Source organism: Siphateles boraxobius, unplaced genomic scaffold, assembly GCF_051911475.1.
Source record: "Siphateles boraxobius isolate OS27281-9 unplaced genomic scaffold, OSU_SipBor_1 5, whole genome shotgun sequence".
In the NCBI taxonomy this organism is placed as follows: Eukaryota; Metazoa; Chordata; class Actinopteri; order Cypriniformes; family Leuciscidae; genus Siphateles; species Siphateles boraxobius.
The window spans coordinates 33,686,694-33,707,880 of record NW_027509141.1 but is presented as its reverse complement, the minus strand read 5'-3'; the positions used below and the strand labels follow the sequence as shown (position 1 = coordinate 33,707,880).

Here is a 21,187-nt window from a genome sequence, read left to right as displayed (position 1 = left end):
AAATCTGTGGGAAAAATTATTTTCTTTATCTACTTTTTACAGTTAAGAGTCTACAATCAGATTACAAAGCAAACACATATTATTATTATAAATTAGTAAAAACCTGGCCTTTAAATCCAAAGTACACCATCCATCTTAACACTAATGTTATAGGATCATAACCTAGAAAGTGTGATAATACATAACTCTAGAATTCATGCACAATACATCACAGACATTACATCAAATTCTTAATGAAATATTTATATTTGCCATCATGTTATACTTCTACAGTATCCAACATTTTAAAGACATTTTAAACCCCCAAACACATCTTTAGCTCACAGTTTGACCCCCGTCCCACCCCAGCCCCCAAATCGAGCTTATAAAAGCTGAAAGAGATGTATAAAACAGGCAGCCAGGCATTCAAAACATTTTTCTTCCATAAAGAAAGGATTGTTATTTCAAGCATGCCCTGATAGAAGCAAGGCCTCCATATCTTTAGCATCATGCAAATGCCAAATGCACTACCCAGCAGTCCTTAGTGTTGTCATAAGCATCTTCATTACAAGAGAGATGGAGGAGACTTTTGGGAAGATAGAGGGATTGAAGGAGAGACTGAGAGAGAGAAAAAAAGAGAGAAAGAGAGAGAGAGAGAGTGAGTGCTTTGTTAGTTTTGCCATTAATGCTTATTCTATATTTATTTGTTAGTTGGATCCATAGTCCTCTCTCTCTCATATAAGGCTCAGTCAACTCGGGCTCCAGTCAGCCGTCATGCATGCAGGCATAAAGCAATAGAGAAAATAAGATAAAAGAAAAAAGGGAAAGAAAGGAGAGATAGAGTCATAGGGAACAGTAGAGTCCGAAATCAAGGAACATAGACATAGAAAACGGAGAACTAGATGAAAGAAAAGGGAGAGACAGAGAGATAAAAGAAGAGAAATCAAGGGGTACGAACTGATTTACTGAGGCTGCACTCACCCGTTTGAATAGTCTATGGTCCATCAAGGGGCTTTGCATAAACAGCAGAACAACACCAGACAGCTATTAGTACACACTGGGGTACGGTTGGGTTGGGGAAATGGGACCAAACACAATAGGGCTTTCTAACAGAGCCATAAAAATACCAAGGTGCTATCCTATGACTCCTGGCAATCGTGTTGGTGTAACTGAGAGAAGTGTGCCCCTAACCTTTTTAAACAGCAGGATATTAAAAAAACTGAGTCATCTAAAAGGTGCAAGTATACCCTAGTGTGAGTTGTGTGCAAGCTAGAAGAACATCAGGGCCGTTGGAACACAATGCGCCTGGTGGAAGTTCTGGCCTTTAGCCTACCTGTGACGGCACCGCAGCAGAAACCGCATGATTTTTCTGGCAGCTTGGTCTTGTCTCTTGGTCAGTAAACTGCTTCTAAAACAAAATGATTAGCATGAGTGGTTATGCACACTTGCAAACAAAACCAGAAATTTCGAGAAGAAAAATGCATGTACAAAAATCTCTGCTATGGCGAGATGCAGGACAAGATGAGCTCTAATATTTAGGATTAGGAGTTTGTTCAAATCCTACTCCCAGGTATACAGAAAAAGTAATAAGCTGCTCTACCATAAAATGTCAGCAATTAATGATCAAACAGCAATTGCTGCAACAGGTTGTGTGACAACAAATGGCATACAAAAATAATGATGCCTCTATGTGTTCTTGGACTCAAACTGTTAGTGAATTAAATAATTTCCCGGGGTCCGACTGGCGCTGTTTCAACAACAGATTGTCTCTTAAAGTAAACAGGAGGGTTGTGAATGCTGCCATTCTTTAGAAAGTTGAGTTGGCAGTGTGTCACATTTGAAGTGCTGGCAAGTACTTCTTAAGTCATCCAAAAAGACTTTTTAGATTTTAGAGCAACAGTCCCTTAGTAGTAACTTGAGGTGCAATGACACTCAATAAATGCATGCATAACCTCCTGCCCTTTATTTTGTATGTAAGAATAATATAAAAACGTAAAGTTCTGAATCATTATTTACTTCATGACTTTTAGAGTGGCCAAAGTACTCACACCAAAAACAGTGTGGGTTTATTAGACCAATTTCCTTTTATAAATTCTGATGTGTTATACACTAGGCCATAGATTTTTAACCACTAGGTTTGCCCTGTACGAATGCTTTTTACCTGAGTTTGTGCTGCACCAGTGCAGCTGCAGTGGCTCGGCTGCGTGGTTTCGGCCGGCCGAGCTCTTTGTAGCTGCGGTAATATTGCTGGATCAGCACGGCTGCCCTGCGACTCTGCTGGAACTTCTTCTGTTCGTGGTAGCTGCGGAATTTACTCTGGATAAGGATGGCGGCCAGCGTCATCTTCTTATAAAGTGCATACTGCCAAGAGGACAGAGAAAGAATCTTGTGTCACACAAGAGAGAGAGAGAAAGAGCGAGATCTGTAGCAAACTACAACATTAGCCACTTGGCTAATGCAAAACAAATATAATTGGGTGGCTGACAGTTACTAAGTTGTTTTGAGCTGGGTCACTGCAAGTCAGGATGCTCGGAAAAGTAGATAAATAACTAAACCGTTCTCAGCAAGCTGCATGATATGAGCTAGCATTCATCTTTGTAGCACTACAAGTTTTGTTCAAATCCATAACCTTAAGTATAGGAGATAGTAACAGTGATTAAGAAGCACCACTAACAAATGTCCAGTTTAAAGCAGTAGAAGTTGTAGATGAAGCAGGAAGTTTTACCTTCAAGGCTATCCATGTCAGCTTGAGAAAGAGAGAGGAAGGAATTTAGGGTATTTTTGTAAACCGTTTAATAATTGATCATTTCAAAGTGTACAAACAGAGGTTTCTGAGTGTTATCGGCTTACCTGTTTGTACCTCTTATAACAGCGCTGAATGACAGCAGCTGCTAGTTCCTGCTGCTCCCGAAGCGGACGACCCTGCAGGATGGGGGAAGAGGGGGATAAGGTAGGGTGGAGAGGACAGGAGAGAGATTAGTGTTCACAAGGAGGCCTGCAAGGCCACAGAGATGATGCCATCTGATTCCCTTTGTGCCTGGCCAAGGTGTCCTCTTAGACTGGCAAAGTTGCGTCGATATGCTCTGAGACCTGGGAGAAGGTTAGTCTTCAGAGCACGGCGCGCCAGCAGAACACTGGGAAAAATCTGCTCTAAACAACCAATGTGGTGTGGACTCAGGGATATCTGCGCATCCCGTTAAGACAGACAGATAGATAGAGGGAACAATGCAATCATTCCTTATAGCAAGGCCATGCTAAGCTCAAGCAAATTTCCCCATGCTTGTCTACAACACTGACCCTATCTCTGCCTTTTGAGTGCACACCACAACAATCATATCACCTTTCAGGTCACAGGACTCCAAAGATCCGGATTAATATACCTTAAGTTCAGGAACACCATACAACACAACACAATACACCAAGACCTTTGAAACCGGACCATCACGAACACTGGCAACACACCACCAATAACCTACATAGGTGACACCTGGTGACTGGCACCTGGGTGAAGCCCTGTCCTACCTTGTACTTGCGGAAGGTGTTCTGGACCTGGCGGGCTGCCTCATAAAGTTCTCTCTGTTCAGGATCAGACAGTGCCAGCTGGGTCAGGTCACGCTCCTCCTTGTTGTGGGAGGCGTTGAGAAGTGCAGTCCATTCAGTGGGGGACTGAAAGCCAAGCTTCCCAAGAGGACCGTCGAGTTCTGGCTGTCCTCCACCGTGGACTGAGGCCAGGCCAGGAGAGTGAGTTAGGGGCTTGTTAAACAGGAACCTGGGAATGAATGGGAAAACAATTACATACAAGAACCCAAAGAGTTTGCAACTATCATTCTTGAGAAGAGATCAACTTTATGATGAATCACCTCTCTGCATCTCCAAGGTAACTGGCCAACCAGCTCATATTGCTGCTGACTCCAACACCATCTAGTGTAGTGTCTGATGCAACAAAGTTTTCCCTCTTGATGCGATCAGACGTCGCCTCAATGACTTCCTCAGCTAAAGTCATCATGTTCATGTTCTGAAACAAATTGTTAGGTACTTTAAAAATTGCACTAGTAAATGTTCATGAGCTCCAAAAAGTGGTTTACAGGACGGGTGCATAAGATAGCGAACAATATTGCCACTGAGACACTAGACAGAAGCCAGTACAAGTTTTGCAAGGTCCGTCTGACTTATAGCACTACAAAAGAAGCAGTTTTGGCAGTCTACTCATGTCAAAGTACCTTATCTATGCCTCACCTGCAGGTCTCCGGTGTTCTCCAGATCCTCTTGGCTTGTACGCAGATCAGAGATCGTTCCAGCGCTAGCACCTTCTCTTAATCTCAGTCTGTTCGCGAGCCTTTCCTTGCCAAGACCTACAGTTGGCACTCTGCGTCCTGCAGCCTGTCTGGAACCCCAACGCCCGCCTCCACAAGTTGAGCCCAGCTTAGTATGAGACTGCTCACCATCTCCCTGCTCTTTCTCCACAGTGCCTTCCCTCGGTTTGGAAGGGCACGTTTTAGGCTTGTGGGCCTGTTCTTCTAGTCCGATAGGGGCAGAGCAGGATTTGCCTGGCCGAGTTTGAAGGGTCTCTGGGTTGGGTTTGTGTTTCTTGCTCAATGGGGCGTCCCCGTGACTAACACTGCTATAGAAACTGGATGGTTCTGACCTGGGTCTCCTCAAGTCTGCAAAAGTATGAAGAAAGTGTCTAATAGGAAGAACACTTGACCAAATTGAATCACTCAACTTGACCTATGCAAGATCTTGCTATTATTTAAGGTTGTTTTTAACTTTATGGAAGTAAAGCAAACCAACTGACAGAATAACAGATTCCAGTTCTCACCTGAGCTGGAGCTGGAAGCAGAACAAGTGATGCTGCTGTCTTTCAGCCCAACTGAGGATGTCTCCGTACCCCAAACATTCATCCATCCCTCTGCTGCTGAGGCCTCAGTAGATGGTGAGAAAGGCATGCTGGCAGTTGTAGTCAGTGCTCCTGACTGCTGCTCCTCCCTCTGAAGGCTTTCCAAACATTCGGCCAGCTTAGTGTGGCCACGGGATCTGGCTATAGCCAGCGGTAAGCGACCCAAAGAATCTGGGATGGCCAACGCTCGCCGATCCCATTTATACAGAACCACAGCTGCTTCCATATGACCCAAAGCGCAAGCCCACATCTGAAGAAATGATGAAGAGTTGCATTTAATTTGTGTGCCATATTCTGCCCTTTCTGTACAACTCATTCAAGCAGCATTGTGAAACTACTTGGCAGGTATTATGTCCTAGTGTCAATACTCACTAGTGGGGTACAAGAAAAATGATCCACGTTTAGAGGATCAACCTCAAGTTCCAGGTCAATACTGTCTGCATGCTTAGTGCTGTAAAAACAAACAGAACAATACAGAACAGGTGAAGGATGTCTATGCAATATATATGGGCATTTTGTGCCAGTATGCAATCAGTATACTCACCGCCACTTGATTAGTGTTTGGATAAGCGTGGTGTAGCCCTGGGCGGCTGCCAGATGAAGAAGAGTCATGCCTCTGAACGTTTTGGAGTGGATCAGGTGCTTGGACTTTGCCCAGCAGGCACGGTTCATCATTTTTTCACAAACTACCACCACACGTCTTTCAAAGGAGCTGCCAGCCGGACCTTGACCCTGGCTCTGACTCTGTCCTGGTGAGAACTACACCAAACAATAAAGAACCAAGTCAATTCTAAGAATCTAATGGTGATATCCATTAGTTTAGAGCAAGACAGGATAGCTCAAAAGGATACCTGTGCCTGTTCAGAATTGCTTCTTCCTCCTTCTCCTCCTCCTGTTCCGGTTCCTCCGCTCTCAGATGATCCTCCACCGCCTTGTTGCTGCTGCTGTTGACCGGCCATCTCTGCCATCCGTCGCTCCATCTGCTCTAGGCGTTCCAGGATGGACATTCTGAACTGGTTATCTGCATAAAACACAAGGAGAATTTAGACTGCTGTGCATACATTTCAAACACCTTGTTTTTTTTATTTTAAATCAACATGAAATCAAAATTGAGTTTAATTACTTTCTTAATACACATTCCTGGTCTTATTGTGCACGATTCATCAGTGCATGTTATGCCAAAAAAAGAAAGAAATTGTCTTCATAATCTTAGCAAATTTCAGCTGACATCACCAATGCCATTTATAGGTGTGTACACACTGGCAGCATAGGTTCAAGGTTTTTCAACTGCAGTATTCTGCTGTAGCAGGTGGAAAATCACTGGTATGAATACCAAAACATTAGTCCCGTCCTATATTTTTTCCAGATGAATATCTTGTTTAACTCAGAAAATATGTAATGTTAATCGTAAAATGTGTTGCAAAATTCACTTCGATAACCTATATGGGTCAATTATATGATTTTTTTTTAGTTAAGTTACTCAAAAAATTCTGACAATTTTATTTTCCAAAAAAAAAGCAATACATTTTGATATCTAGTACAAATAGGCTACAATTCTTAAAAACAGTTTTAAATGGTATACTTTTTTAAAAAAATTACAAAACCAACATGAATACAAAGATTTGAATACAAACATTTATAAAACATTTCTACTCTTCAACATCTCAAACATTCGTCATTATTTCTCATAACATCTATCCATATAAAATTTTATCTAGTTGCACATCCTTTGTCCACTTAAAAAATGGTTTCCAGCGACTTGCAGGTTCTTGTACGTATGCTCATAATGTATTGCTTTGTTATAGTGACAGCTAACATCAAGACAAATTTCTTGCATATACGATATTGACACCAGTTCTGTTTCACACATACTGAATGAAAGCGAATCAAATTCGAATGAATGGACATACACATATGCATTGGATTCTGTGTTTTTCCTCCACAAAGATCCACCCTTGCAGACAAAAAGAGCAGCTCTGAGTGGAGCTCCAGTGCAGCTTTGTTCAAACACTACTGCAGTGTTGGTGCAGTGCAGATGATGTCATTTCCACCTGCTGCTGGCTGGCTGGCTGTCTCTCTCTCTCTCTCTCTCTCTCTCTCTCTCTCTCTCTCTCTCTCTCTCTCTCTCTGCCTCCACTCAGAATGCGGCACACGTACGCTCATGTAGGCTGGGGGAGGGGAAAGGGGAGGAGGGACCAAATTGCTCTACAACGGGGCTGTGACATAATCAACGCTCTACTACACCTCCAGCAGCCTGGAGACGACCAATCAGATGCCAGCAGATGCCAGGCAACAGAACACTTCAATGCTTTGTGTCAAACCTTAAATTGTTGAGGGGCAGCGTTTCAAAACAGACAGACCTAACTCATGCTTATTAACGCAGAGATGGAGAATGTTTACGGAAAATTGACGAGGCGAGATTACGTGCATTACCTGTATTCAGGTGAATATGTAAGGTGAATTCAAGGTAATTATTTCCACTTTTTCGCAGTCGTTTCAATGTCAAAAAGTGTCCCAATTTATCAGAATTCCTATACAAAATCAGCTCTGAAGACATGCCACAACAAACAAATGCATGAAAAAAATTAAATATCATGCAGCCTTGTCAGTTCCAACAGTCAATTAACAGAGTTAATTTTAACTTTTAATATGATTTTAAAAAAGGTCAAGATTCTTCAAAAAGCTGTAAATACACATGAAACCGTCTTTAACAAGTATTTTAAAGTGGTTTGTGTGCATAAATCAGACTTCCCGATTTGCCATGCATCCAACAACAACCTTCACTAACACAGACCAATGACGAAGCTCATGCATAAACTAGCCCCCCCAAAAAAAAAACATCAACAGTACTAAACAGACTGTGCCAATATCTGTTACCGTTTTTCAGGAGATGTTACATCAGCCTTGGTGCTGCTCCTTTGGCCTGGGTATCTCTCCTGGTCAAGCGGACCTCATGTGGGTGAGCACAAGCCTTGAGTGAAAGGACTAAACTCTCTACTCGCTGGATGTTTGAGAATCTCATGGTAATATCCTAATGCAGAGAGCCCAAGCCGGTTTCTCTATTTCATCACAGTTGCATCATGCTCTTGAGAGTGGGGGCTTCTGCACCACTTTACAGCTACAAGAGCAACAGGGGCTCAAAATCACTCACTTGTTGAAGATCTGTTGCGGTTTATTGTGCCTGAGATTGGCAATAAAGAGACTACGGGCTTTACAGTCATCAGAAATTAAACAAGCATTTGACAATGCATCCATATGGCTAGGAAGAATTAGTGCACACTGAACTGCACCTGCTGACAGTCTTGTTTTGCATATTAGGTAAAAGTGCAAAATTAGTGCAGAATTTGCACAGAGCAAATCCCCATCATGCAGGCCAGCTTGGAAGAAGCACCATATATCTGGCATACTATGTTAAGACTGTATGGCATTGGCATTACTTCAACAATGCAATCCAAATATATAAAAAATCATGAAAGTCCATGAATCTACAACATGCATTTGGAAATACGCACGGTTGTGACACTCTTCTCCAACATTTAATGAAAAAAAGCTGGCATCTCTCTTAACTAAAATGTAATTTACAGTCTGCAGATTAATGACAATTACATAGCATAAAGTAAAAAAAAAATGCATTTTAAATATCTATGTCAGAAATAATCAATAGACAAAATCTAATGCAACAATGTGGAGGCAAAATAAGATGTGTACAGTTTTTAAGATGGTCTTGATTATTTATTGAAAACTGGATGATTGCTCTGTAATTTCCCCCCTGAGCATATCCAATATTTGCTACATCTGAGCTCAGAGAGCATATTGACTTTTTATTTTTTATATTTAAGGTTTAAAATAGACAGAGCTCATACTCTGCTGAGCATTTCCGTAAGGATTTGCTTTAAATCTATAACAGACTGATATCCTGTTTAAGCACTATAAATGCATCGAACAGAAATGGAGAAAAACTAAATCACACAAATGTCCCTTTCGACAGGATTTAGCTGATAATGTGCAATGATTTTGTCTTAAGGGGATTTAGCTCAGCATGGATTCAAGGCTGGGATAACAGCTCCCAATGCTGTGGACATTGGTAGATCTGGTAGATCATGACCCTGGAATAGGTGCTTGTTTTGGATAGAACTGGACAGAGACGAGGCTGCTATGATAATGCCATTATTTCTCTGTTAGTCATAATCCCAGCACTGATTGTTTGTTTTAACTTTCCACATCTACCCCGAAACATCCCTTCTGCTTAAAAACAATTTAACAAACCATGTCGTAGTAGCAATTTGAACTCACATTCAAGGTCTCTGATTGAGATTTGTAAGATATGTACAGCCTCAGACCAGAACTTTGAAGGTCTCAGACGAACAAAAGCTTCCAGTACAAAGACTTTGAATGCTGGAATCTAAAGCACTCTTCTTGTTTATGTGTAAATGTTTTATGTTCTTATATTCGACTATCTTTAGGTATTTATGCATTTATATCCGCAAGTAACAGATTTTAAACAACAACAATTTGTTTAAAAGAGTTTCACTGCACTTAAAATACTCCATGGTACCGTGAAAAGTACCGTGGTCATTATGTCCATCCAGAGAATTTTGCAAAATGAGAAAGATATTGCTGACAATGGAACTGACTGAAAAATTTGAAACATTTTACAGAAAAAAGCTTACAGATCAGTATTACACACACACACACACACACACACACACACACACGCGCGCACGCACGCACACGCACGCACACGCACGCACACGCACGCACACGCACGCACACGCACGCACACACACGCACACACACGCACACACACGCACACACACGCACACACACACACACACACACACACACACACACACACACACACACACACACACACACTCCACAGAATCTCCACAGAGTTGTGTACTCTAATTACACATGAAACTAAAAGCCAGCACAACACTGTACTTGCTCAGATTATCCAATTTAGTTCAGATCGCTTGGAGGATAGACATACAAACAAAAAACAGTTTAATCTCAATCGAGAGCAAAAACAGCCCGGACGGGACAGATCTGTGTCGGCGCTCCATTAGAGGACTCAAGCCATGACCGCAATATTCCTAGAATTCCACAGGAAATCTCATCAAAGCAGAACAAGGAACTTTGAACTGTAGATTTAGGGTTGATTATAGTGACGTTACAAGTTTCCTTGTAAGGGCATGTGGGCAGGCCAGAAAAACAAGAATACAGAAGTTACTCAGTTGAAATCCTCTTAGACTTATATGATATGATTGCAAGCATTGCAGATTGTAATTTAACACACACACACATAAAACAACTAAAAACAAGTGTTCTTCATAATAATAATAACAATGAAAAAGACTAAATAAAGGCAAAAGACAATAGCCATAAGTTGTCAACAGGTTGGATGAACAATTCTAATAGGTCTGTCAGCAGTATTACACTGTAAATTTCAGAATAATTGTATAAAAAAGGTCAACTTTATGGCACAGTATATTCGTCCTCTCCCTCTGGAACACTTAGCAGAAGAAGGTCAACAGTCTGATCCTTTCAGCATCACTGTCGCTGTCCACTGCCTGTGGTGCTGAAGACAGACGCACTACACCTGACCGACTCATTGCAACCACATGCTTTACAAAGGAGATCTGGAGGTCTCGGAGAACACTGGCTGGTTAAAGTTTACAAGCTGTACAGTCAGTAGTACGTACAGTCCTGCCTGGTTGTAAAACCTGCACAACATGATGATTCACTGACCATTCATTTTAAGAAACTTCCATGTAGCAGCTAAATGAGTCTATGTAGTAAATATTTTCCACAATTCACCCAGCATAAGCTCTCTAAAACACTGCCCTCAGGACAATGAAATAGCTTTCCAGAACAGAAAATACTCATAATGTTGTTGGGAAACATCGTAAACAAAGGGAAAGAATATAGCAGGACACATAAAAAAGACACTGACACCTGGAGTGCAGAACTAGAACCTATATTCATCTTTAAATAGCCTGTGCATGTGGATGAAGTTCATGCCAATACGAAAAGAAGCATGCATACAAACCCGAATCAGCCAACGTGTTATCTGTCAATCACACATGTTGTCCATCCAGCGTCAAACTAACCGCAGGAGCCGCTTGGTACATGAGCCAACAACAATAGAACAAAGTGTAAGTGCGGAGAGTGTAGGGAGAGAGATAAAGACCCCTCGTCCCCCTCCTCTACACCTCCTCCTGTTCCCTCCCCATCCCTGCTGCTGATGCTTTATCTTCACCGCTCGCTCATGGAGACGAGGGGCTTCATCCGCCGCAGGTACGCGCTTTACGCACCGCTTTACGCGCAGTCGTGCGCCACCGGCTGGCTCTCCAAACACTCGCAGGCATGACAGTCCTCCTTTTCTAACGGAAAACATTCAATCGCATTGAAAAAAAAATCGTTTTGTCGGATCTTTTAACATTGCGAATGCTCTACGCGCACCAGTCATGTGTCTGCAAACCGAGATCGAGTTTTGCATCCTATCGTATCGCATTTTTTAAAAAAAAAACGTGTTTCTGTTTTATAGCTGTTTACGAATGCTTCTGGACTCGAAGCATTCCGCTTTTGACGTTTGACTAAAACCGCGCGTTTTGGCGCGAATCTGAAGTCGTGTGGTGGTTGGATATGGACGTGTTTTTCTTTTGGGAGTGGCAGCGAAACACAATGGAGACGCCGTGATCACTCATATAAGCGCTGGGAACAATGTGACGGTCGCTCACACGGGTGTTTTGCGACAAATCTGTGTCAACAGGAGGCAGGTTTACTGCTCTTGCCCCTCTCAGCCTCTGTCCTGTGGTTCAGTACCTGCAATGCTGCAGACAAACTGTTTTTCTCCTCTCTGCATTATGACAAATCAGGCCACGCGGTGTGTCGTTCAGTGCCACGCACATAACGCGCTGGATGCACGCAGACAGAGTGCTGGGAGAACTGAAGCTTGATTAGACGAATGAGATCTCATCTCATAACCTTTGATCACTCTTTTTCAGCGTTTATATATTCCCAAAGTTCATCTAAAAATTTAACTGTATATCTAAAGTGTAAATCGCTGATGCAGGGATGATGTCACAAAGAAATACGAAAAAAATGAAACAGCTTATTTTTAGGATCTTCAAGTTATATTTACACTATTTGGACAAATAAACACATTCTCCCTAAAAAATAAAACATATCAAATCATACTTACTGTAATGTAAAATTATATCTTTAAATGGTTAAAAGTTTATGCTGATTTTAATTTATAGTGAATTATTGTGTCCAGACTGGATGGTTGTAATGACTCCATTACAGTAATGGCAATCTAATGAGAACTATCATTGAGAAAAATGAGAATTAAAATCACAGACACACTATGAAAATGATAATGAGGTTTTTTCACATTAAAGTTGAGGACACGGGGGAAATGTGCTTAATTGTCTTTTTTATGCAAAATATAATTTTTCTCCTGATTCTGAGTGAATTTAAGGGTTTGAGTTTTCCCCTCCAGGCTTCATTATTTCTTTTCAGTATAAATATACAATGAATATGAAACAACCTTGAGATTTAGTAAAGGCAGTATAAAAATAATCCTTTTCATTATTAAATATGACCTGGATATTTCTTTGTGAGATTCACCCTCAGAACACAATCACAGAACAAGTCCATATAAGTCCTTATAACCTGGTAAATATATATTCCATAAAGAGTTTTTGGCAATGACAAAAGTCTTTAGTCTTGTCTTTTTCAGCCTTATTTTTAACCCAAACATAACCAGGTTAGAAGTATTCTCCACTGTCTAACCCAGCGGATGTGGATGGAAGTCTTCCTTGTAGACATTAAGGTGTTACAGAAGTATCTGGCCAAGGTTTGGCAGCCCAGTTTAACCATATTCAGGATTTTCTAATACAAACCACAGGCCAAACAAAGAAGCAAATAAGAGCTGAGTCTATGTGAGTTGTTTTTAATTTCCCTTTAGACTAGGCAAATGCTACCTGGCCACCCCGTTCAAAATGCAGGCAAAACTAATCATTTAACAGCAGCCAAGTGTCCATTATGCACCTGCTAGTCATTTGAAACACAGCTTGAAGAAGTATCTGGCATCAGCCACGCAGAGATTTTTCAAACAAACATATGCATTTTTTTTTATTATGCATGAAAAAGCATGAATTCAGATTAAAATTCAATAATTTCTTTACACTGTTTTGCTGAAAATAAACAATACAAAATGATAAAAAAAAAAAAACACACAACCAAAACTGTTTAAAAGCAATACATGATGTAAGATAAATCTGAAACGTACCGTCCAGTGAGAGCCAGTCGTGTTGAGAGGAGGGCAGGGCAGGCAGGGCACGGGCTTTATACTCAAACACCACTGAGTTGGAGATGATTTGACTGCTGGCTGCCACCTGCAGGGTCACCAGGCCCGTGTCATGAGCTTTGAAAGGAAATGAGAAACAAAATTAAGATGTTTTATATATATATATATATATATATATATATATATATATATATATATATATATATATATATGTGTGTGTGTGCAAAGAAACAGCTTAGAGTTTGCACATGTTTGCAAACCATTTACAATGTAAAGAGTGATGGCTCAGAGTATTTTTGTTTTTATTTATATATTTAGTTATGTAACAGTGGAATTTTAATGAGTTCTCTATGACAGCTGTTAAAAACAGTCCATTGTTTGTTCACAAAAGACCACAATATATATTAATGGGTCACAGTATTGAAACTCACAGGAAGGTCAAAATATTTTTTCAGCATGGAGAAGATTCTAAAATCAAATGTTGGTTTGGGACGATTTGACTTGTGTTTTTTTTAAAACTTTATTTAATGCTTTTGGGATGCTGAAATGTAGCAGACACACACTTCCCCCCCATAAGCACAATTTAAATGAGTATATGTTCATGCAGTTTGTATATGTGACTGCTGAAATACCTGGGCAGTAGCAGCGTAGCACCCCGGGCTGGATGAGGGAGGCTGGAACTGTTATCTGATCAAACAGGCAGGTATATTCACTGCTGGCCTCCTGCCATGGACCGGTGATCAGGACCTTCACCCCACCCTGAGAAATATATACCAATAATGAGCCTTTTATTTAACCTATTAAAGCTTGCAAAGGCAGCAGCATCCCTGAGATTAGGTGTTTGCATTTACTGCTTATAGAATTTAGATCTAGATAAAACATCTTTGGGGTGTATTTTGGCCTAAACGTGCATTTATTTGTAAGTCAGTACGCCACAAGAAACAAATTAAAATGAATCTCTGATGATATTTCCTTCCGAAAATGTCACAGAAGAAATAACCAGTGTTTGTGAGAGCTTAAGTGTTGTCGTGAAGTCTGATATGCCTCTGTCTATGTTTGTCCGATTGCTTCCTTGCCAATAGGCATGTTAATGACAGGCTGAGCATGTGTCTCATGTGGCCCAGGGGCTTCTGGGTCAAACAAATACGTCACTTGTTGTAGAGAAGACCTTTAACTTTACAGTCAGACCTCACAAGACTCAAATCTATTCCTGTATTAAGCACCTTGTGACTGATTTCCATATGAATTGTGTGCTTTCAGAACTCCACATGTCTCCACAGAATTAGAAAACGATCATTCACCAATCCCTACATGTCCCTTTCCCCTTGTTTGTTTATTATTAGCTACTAATAATAGAGTGTTGTTCATTTTACAATCTTTAAATCCCTTCCACAAAATTCTGAGGATTTTTCCACCAAATCTGTTCAGAAAATGCAGATTCTGTCTGGTCCTGCGCATTTTCCTGCATCTCTGCTGCCACCTGGTGGCTATTCTATCACACATCTACAGCAGTTGAGATGCCTTTTTTTTTTTAGCTCTGCAGAACTGTCAATCACAAACTCACCTCAGGATAAGACCACTCTGGAGAATAGTCAGTCACCACAAACAGCCTTCCGGTAGCTTGTAACATTGCCATGTTCCCGTGTGCCACAGCTGCCGACACGGCCTCTGCCACCTGCATGTACGACAGCTGTCCCGCCTCGCCTGCCACCACCGCCCCAGCCTGCGTGGACTGTGGACTGCAACAGGGCTGCAGGCAGAGGTCTGAAGAATTGTACCCTCTCGCCCCATGAGCTCCTTCATCTGCACCTTGTTGGGCAGCGGTTCCAGAAGAGACCTGCCCCTCTGTTCCCGAATGGGTCATCAGCTGATGCCCGTAGAGAGCACTGCCGCCCGACACTACTGCGGTACCACTTCCGCCCTCCACCGAAATGAAGTCATTGATAAGATCGGAGAACTGATTCCCGAAGGAAACATCAAAATGGTCCAGGTTGATCTCCATGGAGCCTCCTCCATTGGTTCCACTGCTGCCCAGGCTCTGGTGGGCTCCTACAGTGCTGAATAACCCCTGCACCAAACCGGCTCCTTGCAGGAGCGGCTGAAGCTGTTGATGCGGGCTATTGGTGGTACCGTTTCCCTCTGCGTTGTTGCACAAAGTTCCACTTTCCGCCCTTGCACTCGTTCCTCCAGATCCCTGCCCGACTCCACCAGCTTCTGTTGGCTGCTGAAGGTAGTGCTCTGCGCCCCCTACACCCTCGGGTTCTCCTCCTCTACCAGGCTGTGTCATCAAACAATCTGATTCCTTCTCTTGGACGTCACCTCCTCCTCCTTGTTCTGCTCTTGCTGGCTGCTCCAAACCACCCACTTCTTCATGCTCCTGGCCTGGGGTCGGGAAGCGGTTCTGGAACTGCAGAAGCTGGAGTGACCCGGCCTGTTCGTTCCCTTCGTTTGGAGAGCCACCATTGCAGTTAGAGGCAGTGTGCTGGCCGGGATGTGTACGGTGATGGAGATGTCCGTTGGTTCCAGTCGAGTCTGTTTTGACGAGACCCATGTAGGCATTGGAGTCGTGTGAGTTCTGTGTCGAACCGGAGTTGTTCTGGTGCGTTTGGGACTGCGGAGAACCTTGCAGAAAGAAGCTGGGGGAGTGACCCTGGTGGGCCAGGTGAGAGCTGGAGATAGCTTGTCCGTAGCCTGCTGCTGACATAACACTGGACGGATAGTCTTGCTTGGCATCAATGGCGCTGAAATCCATCTGCTCGAGTGTGGTGCTGGGACTGAGTCCACCTCCAGACGCCAGCAGTGAACCGGTGGGCGTCAGAGCCAGAGAGTTTTGTGCAGAACCGCCGTTTGAGGAACCAGAGATCCCGACGGCATCGCTCGCCACTTCTCCAACCTGATAGCCACCCTCTTTAGCCAACTGCTGTTCAAATGACGTGTCCTCCGTCTTGATGTTCTTCACCAGAGAGGGGTTAAAGACGTAACCGTTGTCGTTGAGAGGCGGAGAACACCGCAGTCCGCCGTTACTGCAGCTGCTTCTGTTGCCCTCCTCGGTTTTCAGCCCATTTCCTCCATAGGTCTGACCTTGCTTGGGGTTGTTGAGGAAGCAGTCGGGGTCAAAGTTCATATTGGTCTCGGGCAGCTTGATATTCCCAGCTTCCAGGTTACTAGACAGCACCAGTTCTTCAGACACACTTGCTGTGGACAGCATAGCAAGTTCGTCTGTGGACCCTGCATCCGCCAACCCCACTCCCACTGCTCCAGCAAAGGCAAACTTGTGACTGTCGGCAGTCACCGCTAACACTAGACTGCTAGAGGCTGTGTCAGCACCCAAGAGGTGAGCGTTGGGGTCTACAGTGGGAGACATGCTATAGACAGGGTCTTCTGACATGAATACAGTGGCGGACTGAGACAGGCTGTTCATTACCGAGGCTACGTGGCCCATTCCTGTCACCACGGGACTGTCAGCCATGTCGGGATCAGAGTTTAGCCCGCTGCTGATGGAGACGGGTGAGCTCTGGGTGGTATCTGGCACTTCCACCTGGTTGGTTGAGGACACCTCCATGCTGTTCTGGTGGAGCAGCGCCGGCTTGTGCACCTTGCCGTTCCTTTTCTCTCGCCCGCCGGCTCCCCCAGCACCGTCGCCCCCCGCCCTGCCATTTTTGCCCCCGCCGTGGCTGTGCTCCGTCTTTCCCTCGGACACATCGTTGTTCTGAACCTCGGAGTGGGTGCTGCTGTAGGCGCTCCCAGTGCGAGGGTCCACTTTCGGGGAGATGATCCGGTGTTTGGCACTGTTGCATTTGTGATGCAGGCTGCTCCCAGCACCTACAGAGAGCAGACACATTTTAGGTTGTTATAATATTAATTTTAGTATAAATACAATTAAAAAAACATGCATTTTGATATATTCTATTGACTTTATAGAGAGCTGGCCCTCTGTATACCACACAAATGCTAAATGCTGATGTTTATTCGATGAAATGTTGCTTAAAACCTCATAATAAATAGATTCAAATAAATATTACATGATTAAAACAGAAAAAAGTTAATCTAAATAAATAAATATAACATGATGTGAATATAATAAATATAAATATATAAATATAATATGTATGAATAATTTTTACTTACTTAACAAATAAACATAATACAAAAAATACAAATAATAATGTTCAATTACACCATGCCTGACAGTATTTGTGATGGGATGTCTACAAATAAAAGAAATCGACATTGTCATCTATCCATCTATCAATATGATTTCAGGGAAAATTAATACATTGGTTTCATAATATATACATCTGTTTTGTTTAATGTAAATGAGATTACTGTGTTCTGTGTAAAATTTTTGGTGGAATACTCAACTTAATTTTACTCGACTCAATAGTGCCATCAACTGGCCATAATCTATACTGAACCTGTAATTATCATGGAAACGGTTCTCAGTAATCTTGCATGTCAACAGCAATGTCCAAATTTAAATAATAAATTGGCAGATTTATTTTGTAGGAGAAAAATTATAAACTATACATTCATACAGTGAAATCACTGTTAGATAAGTTGCTTAATGGCTCAATAAAACCCACATGACTCCTTATAGAAGGAGAATAGTATAGAATAATAGGCATATAAGCATAGAAGAATAAAATAAAGATATTGAGATATTTCATATTGTGTTCAAATTGAGATCTCTGACTTTTGGCTACAGAGTTATAATATATGTTTGAGAGTGTTGAGACATTTTGCTAGGGTCCTTTTATTTCAGGAGACAAATCTGAAAGGCAGGAGGGCTCTTCGTTGAATATCATTACTGTCTAAGAGAAACAATTGAGAAATTACAGAGTTGTCATTTGACGCCCGTTCCCTTACCCAGGTTTCCTGTGCAGAGGCAGTTGTGAGTCCGGGGAGGTGGTTTGGTCTGGTGGCTGTCCAGAATTTGCTGCACGAGCTGCTCTGCTGAGAAGCCAGTGCTGCTATTCCCATTGCTGCAAGTCCACTTGATGCCATGAACTGCCGGGAGAGAGGAGACACAGACGTCAGCCAGACAGCCACACAGACCAGCACCTCGCCAGCACTACTGACACTGCAGGGGAGAGAGCCTGACTGCCCCACCGCTCTCACTCATCACGGGCACAATCCATCTTATCCCTAAAACAGGCAACGTGACTCACGAGATACATCGTTTTTATTGTCTTTTTTGGGGCATAAGAATGATTTTTTCATCAAATCTTTTTATCACTTATGACAGCCTGGTCTGTCTTGAGTATGCTGGTCACATAATTTGCTTCAAATGTTTTGTGATCAATTAGTCAGCCTGACCTAAATCCAACATGGCTGCCAGTGGTGCAGAACATTCTGATTTTGAGATAAGTAAATATATATTAAACTTATTTTTCTTCTGAAAAAAAGAGAAAAGAATACTGCTAACATTAATTGTGAACATTGTCTTAAGGTGCTGAAGGAGAAAATTAAGTAATATGTTGTTCATGTTGTTATTTAGCACGTTTTGAAATGTATGTGTGTCCTGAGACACGTTGCCTGTTTAGGGTATAAAAAAGGGATTAAACTAGCTCTATTTAAAATGCACTATTCAAACTTAAATGGTTGTAATTCAAGAATGCTTTGGAATATAGACCTAAGTTTGGTCTCGTTTTAAAGAAAACAGTCAGCAGATTATTGTTGAAGTGAAAGCACTTCAAAAACATGAAAGTATGAAAAAGTTATGGAAGTTTAAACTTACATTAAATCAAATACTGTACTTAATATTTTTTCTTTTTTATAAAATATGTATTTTACTAAATATTTTTTACTATAAAATTACTATAAAATCAAAGCCATTTATCTAACCAAGTTGTGTTCCAAATTTGAAGTTGATGTCACAAAAATTGAAGTTCCCATGAGATTTTGTTTAGGCATAATACAAAAAAAAAGCCACCAGGTGACTTACATTCCATTGAATTTAATTGTATGCATTCTGCCACAACAAATTAATACATTTCTGTCCAAATATCACTTCTGTGCAAAGTATGGAACCTTGAGACTCAGACCTTTCTGACAATATGTGTTTTGTCAAGATTAGGAAAGGTTTTGATCTCAAATTATGAAACATGACGATGCCCAAAAGGGGAGGAGCCGATAAAAGAACTTAGAGTACCGTTTCTATGGTAACGCAACGTCCAATTTCAAAACAGGTTCCACAGGCTGAATCTTGAGTTTGTAAGCTTTCGAATGATATATCATTTCTCAACATTAGATCAGGGGAAGTATGGGATATAGTTGTTTTAAACATGCAGTGGCAGTAACAGTTAACATTGGTACTTTTTTCATACCCTAATCAGGCAACTCATAAAATCCAAAATATATCAAATTTTTTAAAAGTTCTTTTGGATATGTTTAATTAAAGTCCAGATGATATAAAAAATGACATGCAATTATTTTTTGCTTAGCATTTTCCACTCTTACTTGTTTAAGGGTTATGGAAAGTGATCTGCCTTTTCCTACAGAATGTCTGTGGTTGACGCGTCTGTGAAATGCTGATGATCAACACTGATATTATTCTGTTTGCACTAACTGTGTGTTTGCAGTTTGGCACTTGCAATGAAAGTACGTGGCAAAATACTCTGTAGGTTTTAAAATCAGGGGCTTTTTACCATGAAAAACTAAGAAAAACCATAAAGCCTGTTTAGGCCAGGTCAGTTTAGTTCTAGTTTAGTTTAGTTCTTTAGTACTGAAATTGGACCAATCAGCTGTGAGCAAAGTGACACCTCTGTGACGCAGTAAATGCGCTCCCGCTATGGCAAGCCGTTTTGACTTTTAATCACTCGCAGGAAATGAAATCTTGATATATTAACAACACAATTTTCAGTTAAAATGCTAATTCTTGATATCAGAAATGAAATTTCTACTAGTAAAAATGTGAATTCTTAATATCAACAATGACGTCATCACTCGCAAAAATTGAGTTCTTGATATCTGTAATTGTATTTTTACTAGTTAAATGTCACAATAGGCTGCCATTAAAATTCAATTGTTGATATCAAGAATTGATTTCTTACTAGTTACATGTCAGAAATGTAATTCTTACTAGTAAAAATATATATGTTTGATATCAATAATTACTTTGATTCTAGTAAAATTATAAATTCCTGGTATCAAGAATTCAATTGTCACTAGTTGAAATGTATTCCAAGATTTTCAACATGTTACATTTGTTATTTCTGATATCTGAAAATGTATTTCTGATATCATTAACTGACTAATTTCAGATATCTAAAATGTCTTTCTTACTAGTAACAATCAGATTCATGATATCAGAAATGAACATTGTCACTAGTGACAATCAAATTATTGATATCAAAAATGAAATGTTTTAATAGCAATTCAATTGTTGGTATAGATTAGACTTTTGGACTAGTAACCACACAATTACTTTGAATTACTGATATCAAAATGTTTGATTTTTAGTAAGAATTGTATTTCTGATATGTGAAATTGGAATTTCAACTAGTAAGAAATGAATTCATGATATTAACAATTGAATTTGAATGGCAGCCTATGGTGACTTTTAACTAGTGCAAATACAATTACAGATATCAAGAATTATAGTTTTTAGTAGTTGAAATGTAATTTCTGATATCAAGAATAAGCATTTTAACTGAAATTTGAATTGTTGATATCAAGAATTCATATCCTGGGAATGAATAAAAGTCAAAACGGTTTGCCATACTCCCTCAGTTTCTCTTGCTGCAAATTAAATATCATAACATAGTGAATATTTTTAAATACAAAATTGTCTGGCTTTTAGCAATGATTATTTCTTATAATTATTTTATATTTTTCACATGAATATTATACCCTGAATTTTAGTATATTTATATTAAACATTTAGTTTAAATTAACAAAATTATAGCCTACAGATTATATATAATATAAATAAGATATGGAATTGGTAGCTTAAAAAATGACTACGTGAGCTTACATGTCCGAGTCTCTGTATA

The 21,187-nt window shown here is 40.9% G+C and overlaps 1 protein-coding gene across 9 annotated transcripts in view; it reads right to left on the bottom strand.

Annotated features, from left to right (window-relative positions):
- Positions 1-21,187, bottom strand: part of camta1b (calmodulin binding transcription activator 1b) — a 304,866-nt gene that overhangs the window by 5,218 nt on the left and 278,461 nt on the right. For 3 of the 9 annotated variants that reach the window (XM_077204055.1, XM_077204054.1, XM_077204059.1), the window contains 16 exons: positions 18,060-18,200; positions 14,758-17,015; positions 13,826-13,952; positions 13,176-13,310; positions 5,728-5,897; positions 5,421-5,635; positions 5,249-5,327; positions 4,799-5,126; positions 4,216-4,640; positions 3,840-3,994; positions 3,502-3,748; positions 2,830-2,901; positions 2,705-2,725; positions 2,141-2,340; positions 1,313-1,387; positions 961-991 (listed from right to left, as the gene is read on the bottom strand). In XM_077204055.1, the coding sequence (XP_077060170.1) occupies positions 961-991; positions 1,313-1,387; positions 2,141-2,340; positions 2,705-2,725; positions 2,830-2,901; positions 3,502-3,748; positions 3,840-3,994; positions 4,216-4,640; positions 4,799-5,126; positions 5,249-5,327; positions 5,421-5,635; positions 5,728-5,897; positions 13,176-13,310; positions 13,826-13,952; positions 14,758-17,015; positions 18,060-18,200 (4,679 nt within the window). The remainder of the gene's footprint in view (positions 1-960; positions 992-1,312; positions 1,388-2,140; positions 2,341-2,704; positions 2,726-2,829; positions 2,902-3,501; positions 3,749-3,839; positions 3,995-4,215; positions 4,641-4,798; positions 5,127-5,248; positions 5,328-5,420; positions 5,636-5,727; positions 5,898-13,175; positions 13,311-13,825; positions 13,953-14,757; positions 17,016-18,059; positions 18,201-21,187) is intronic. The other 6 variants (XM_077204057.1, XM_077204056.1, XM_077204062.1 and 3 more) reach the window with 4 other exon arrangements.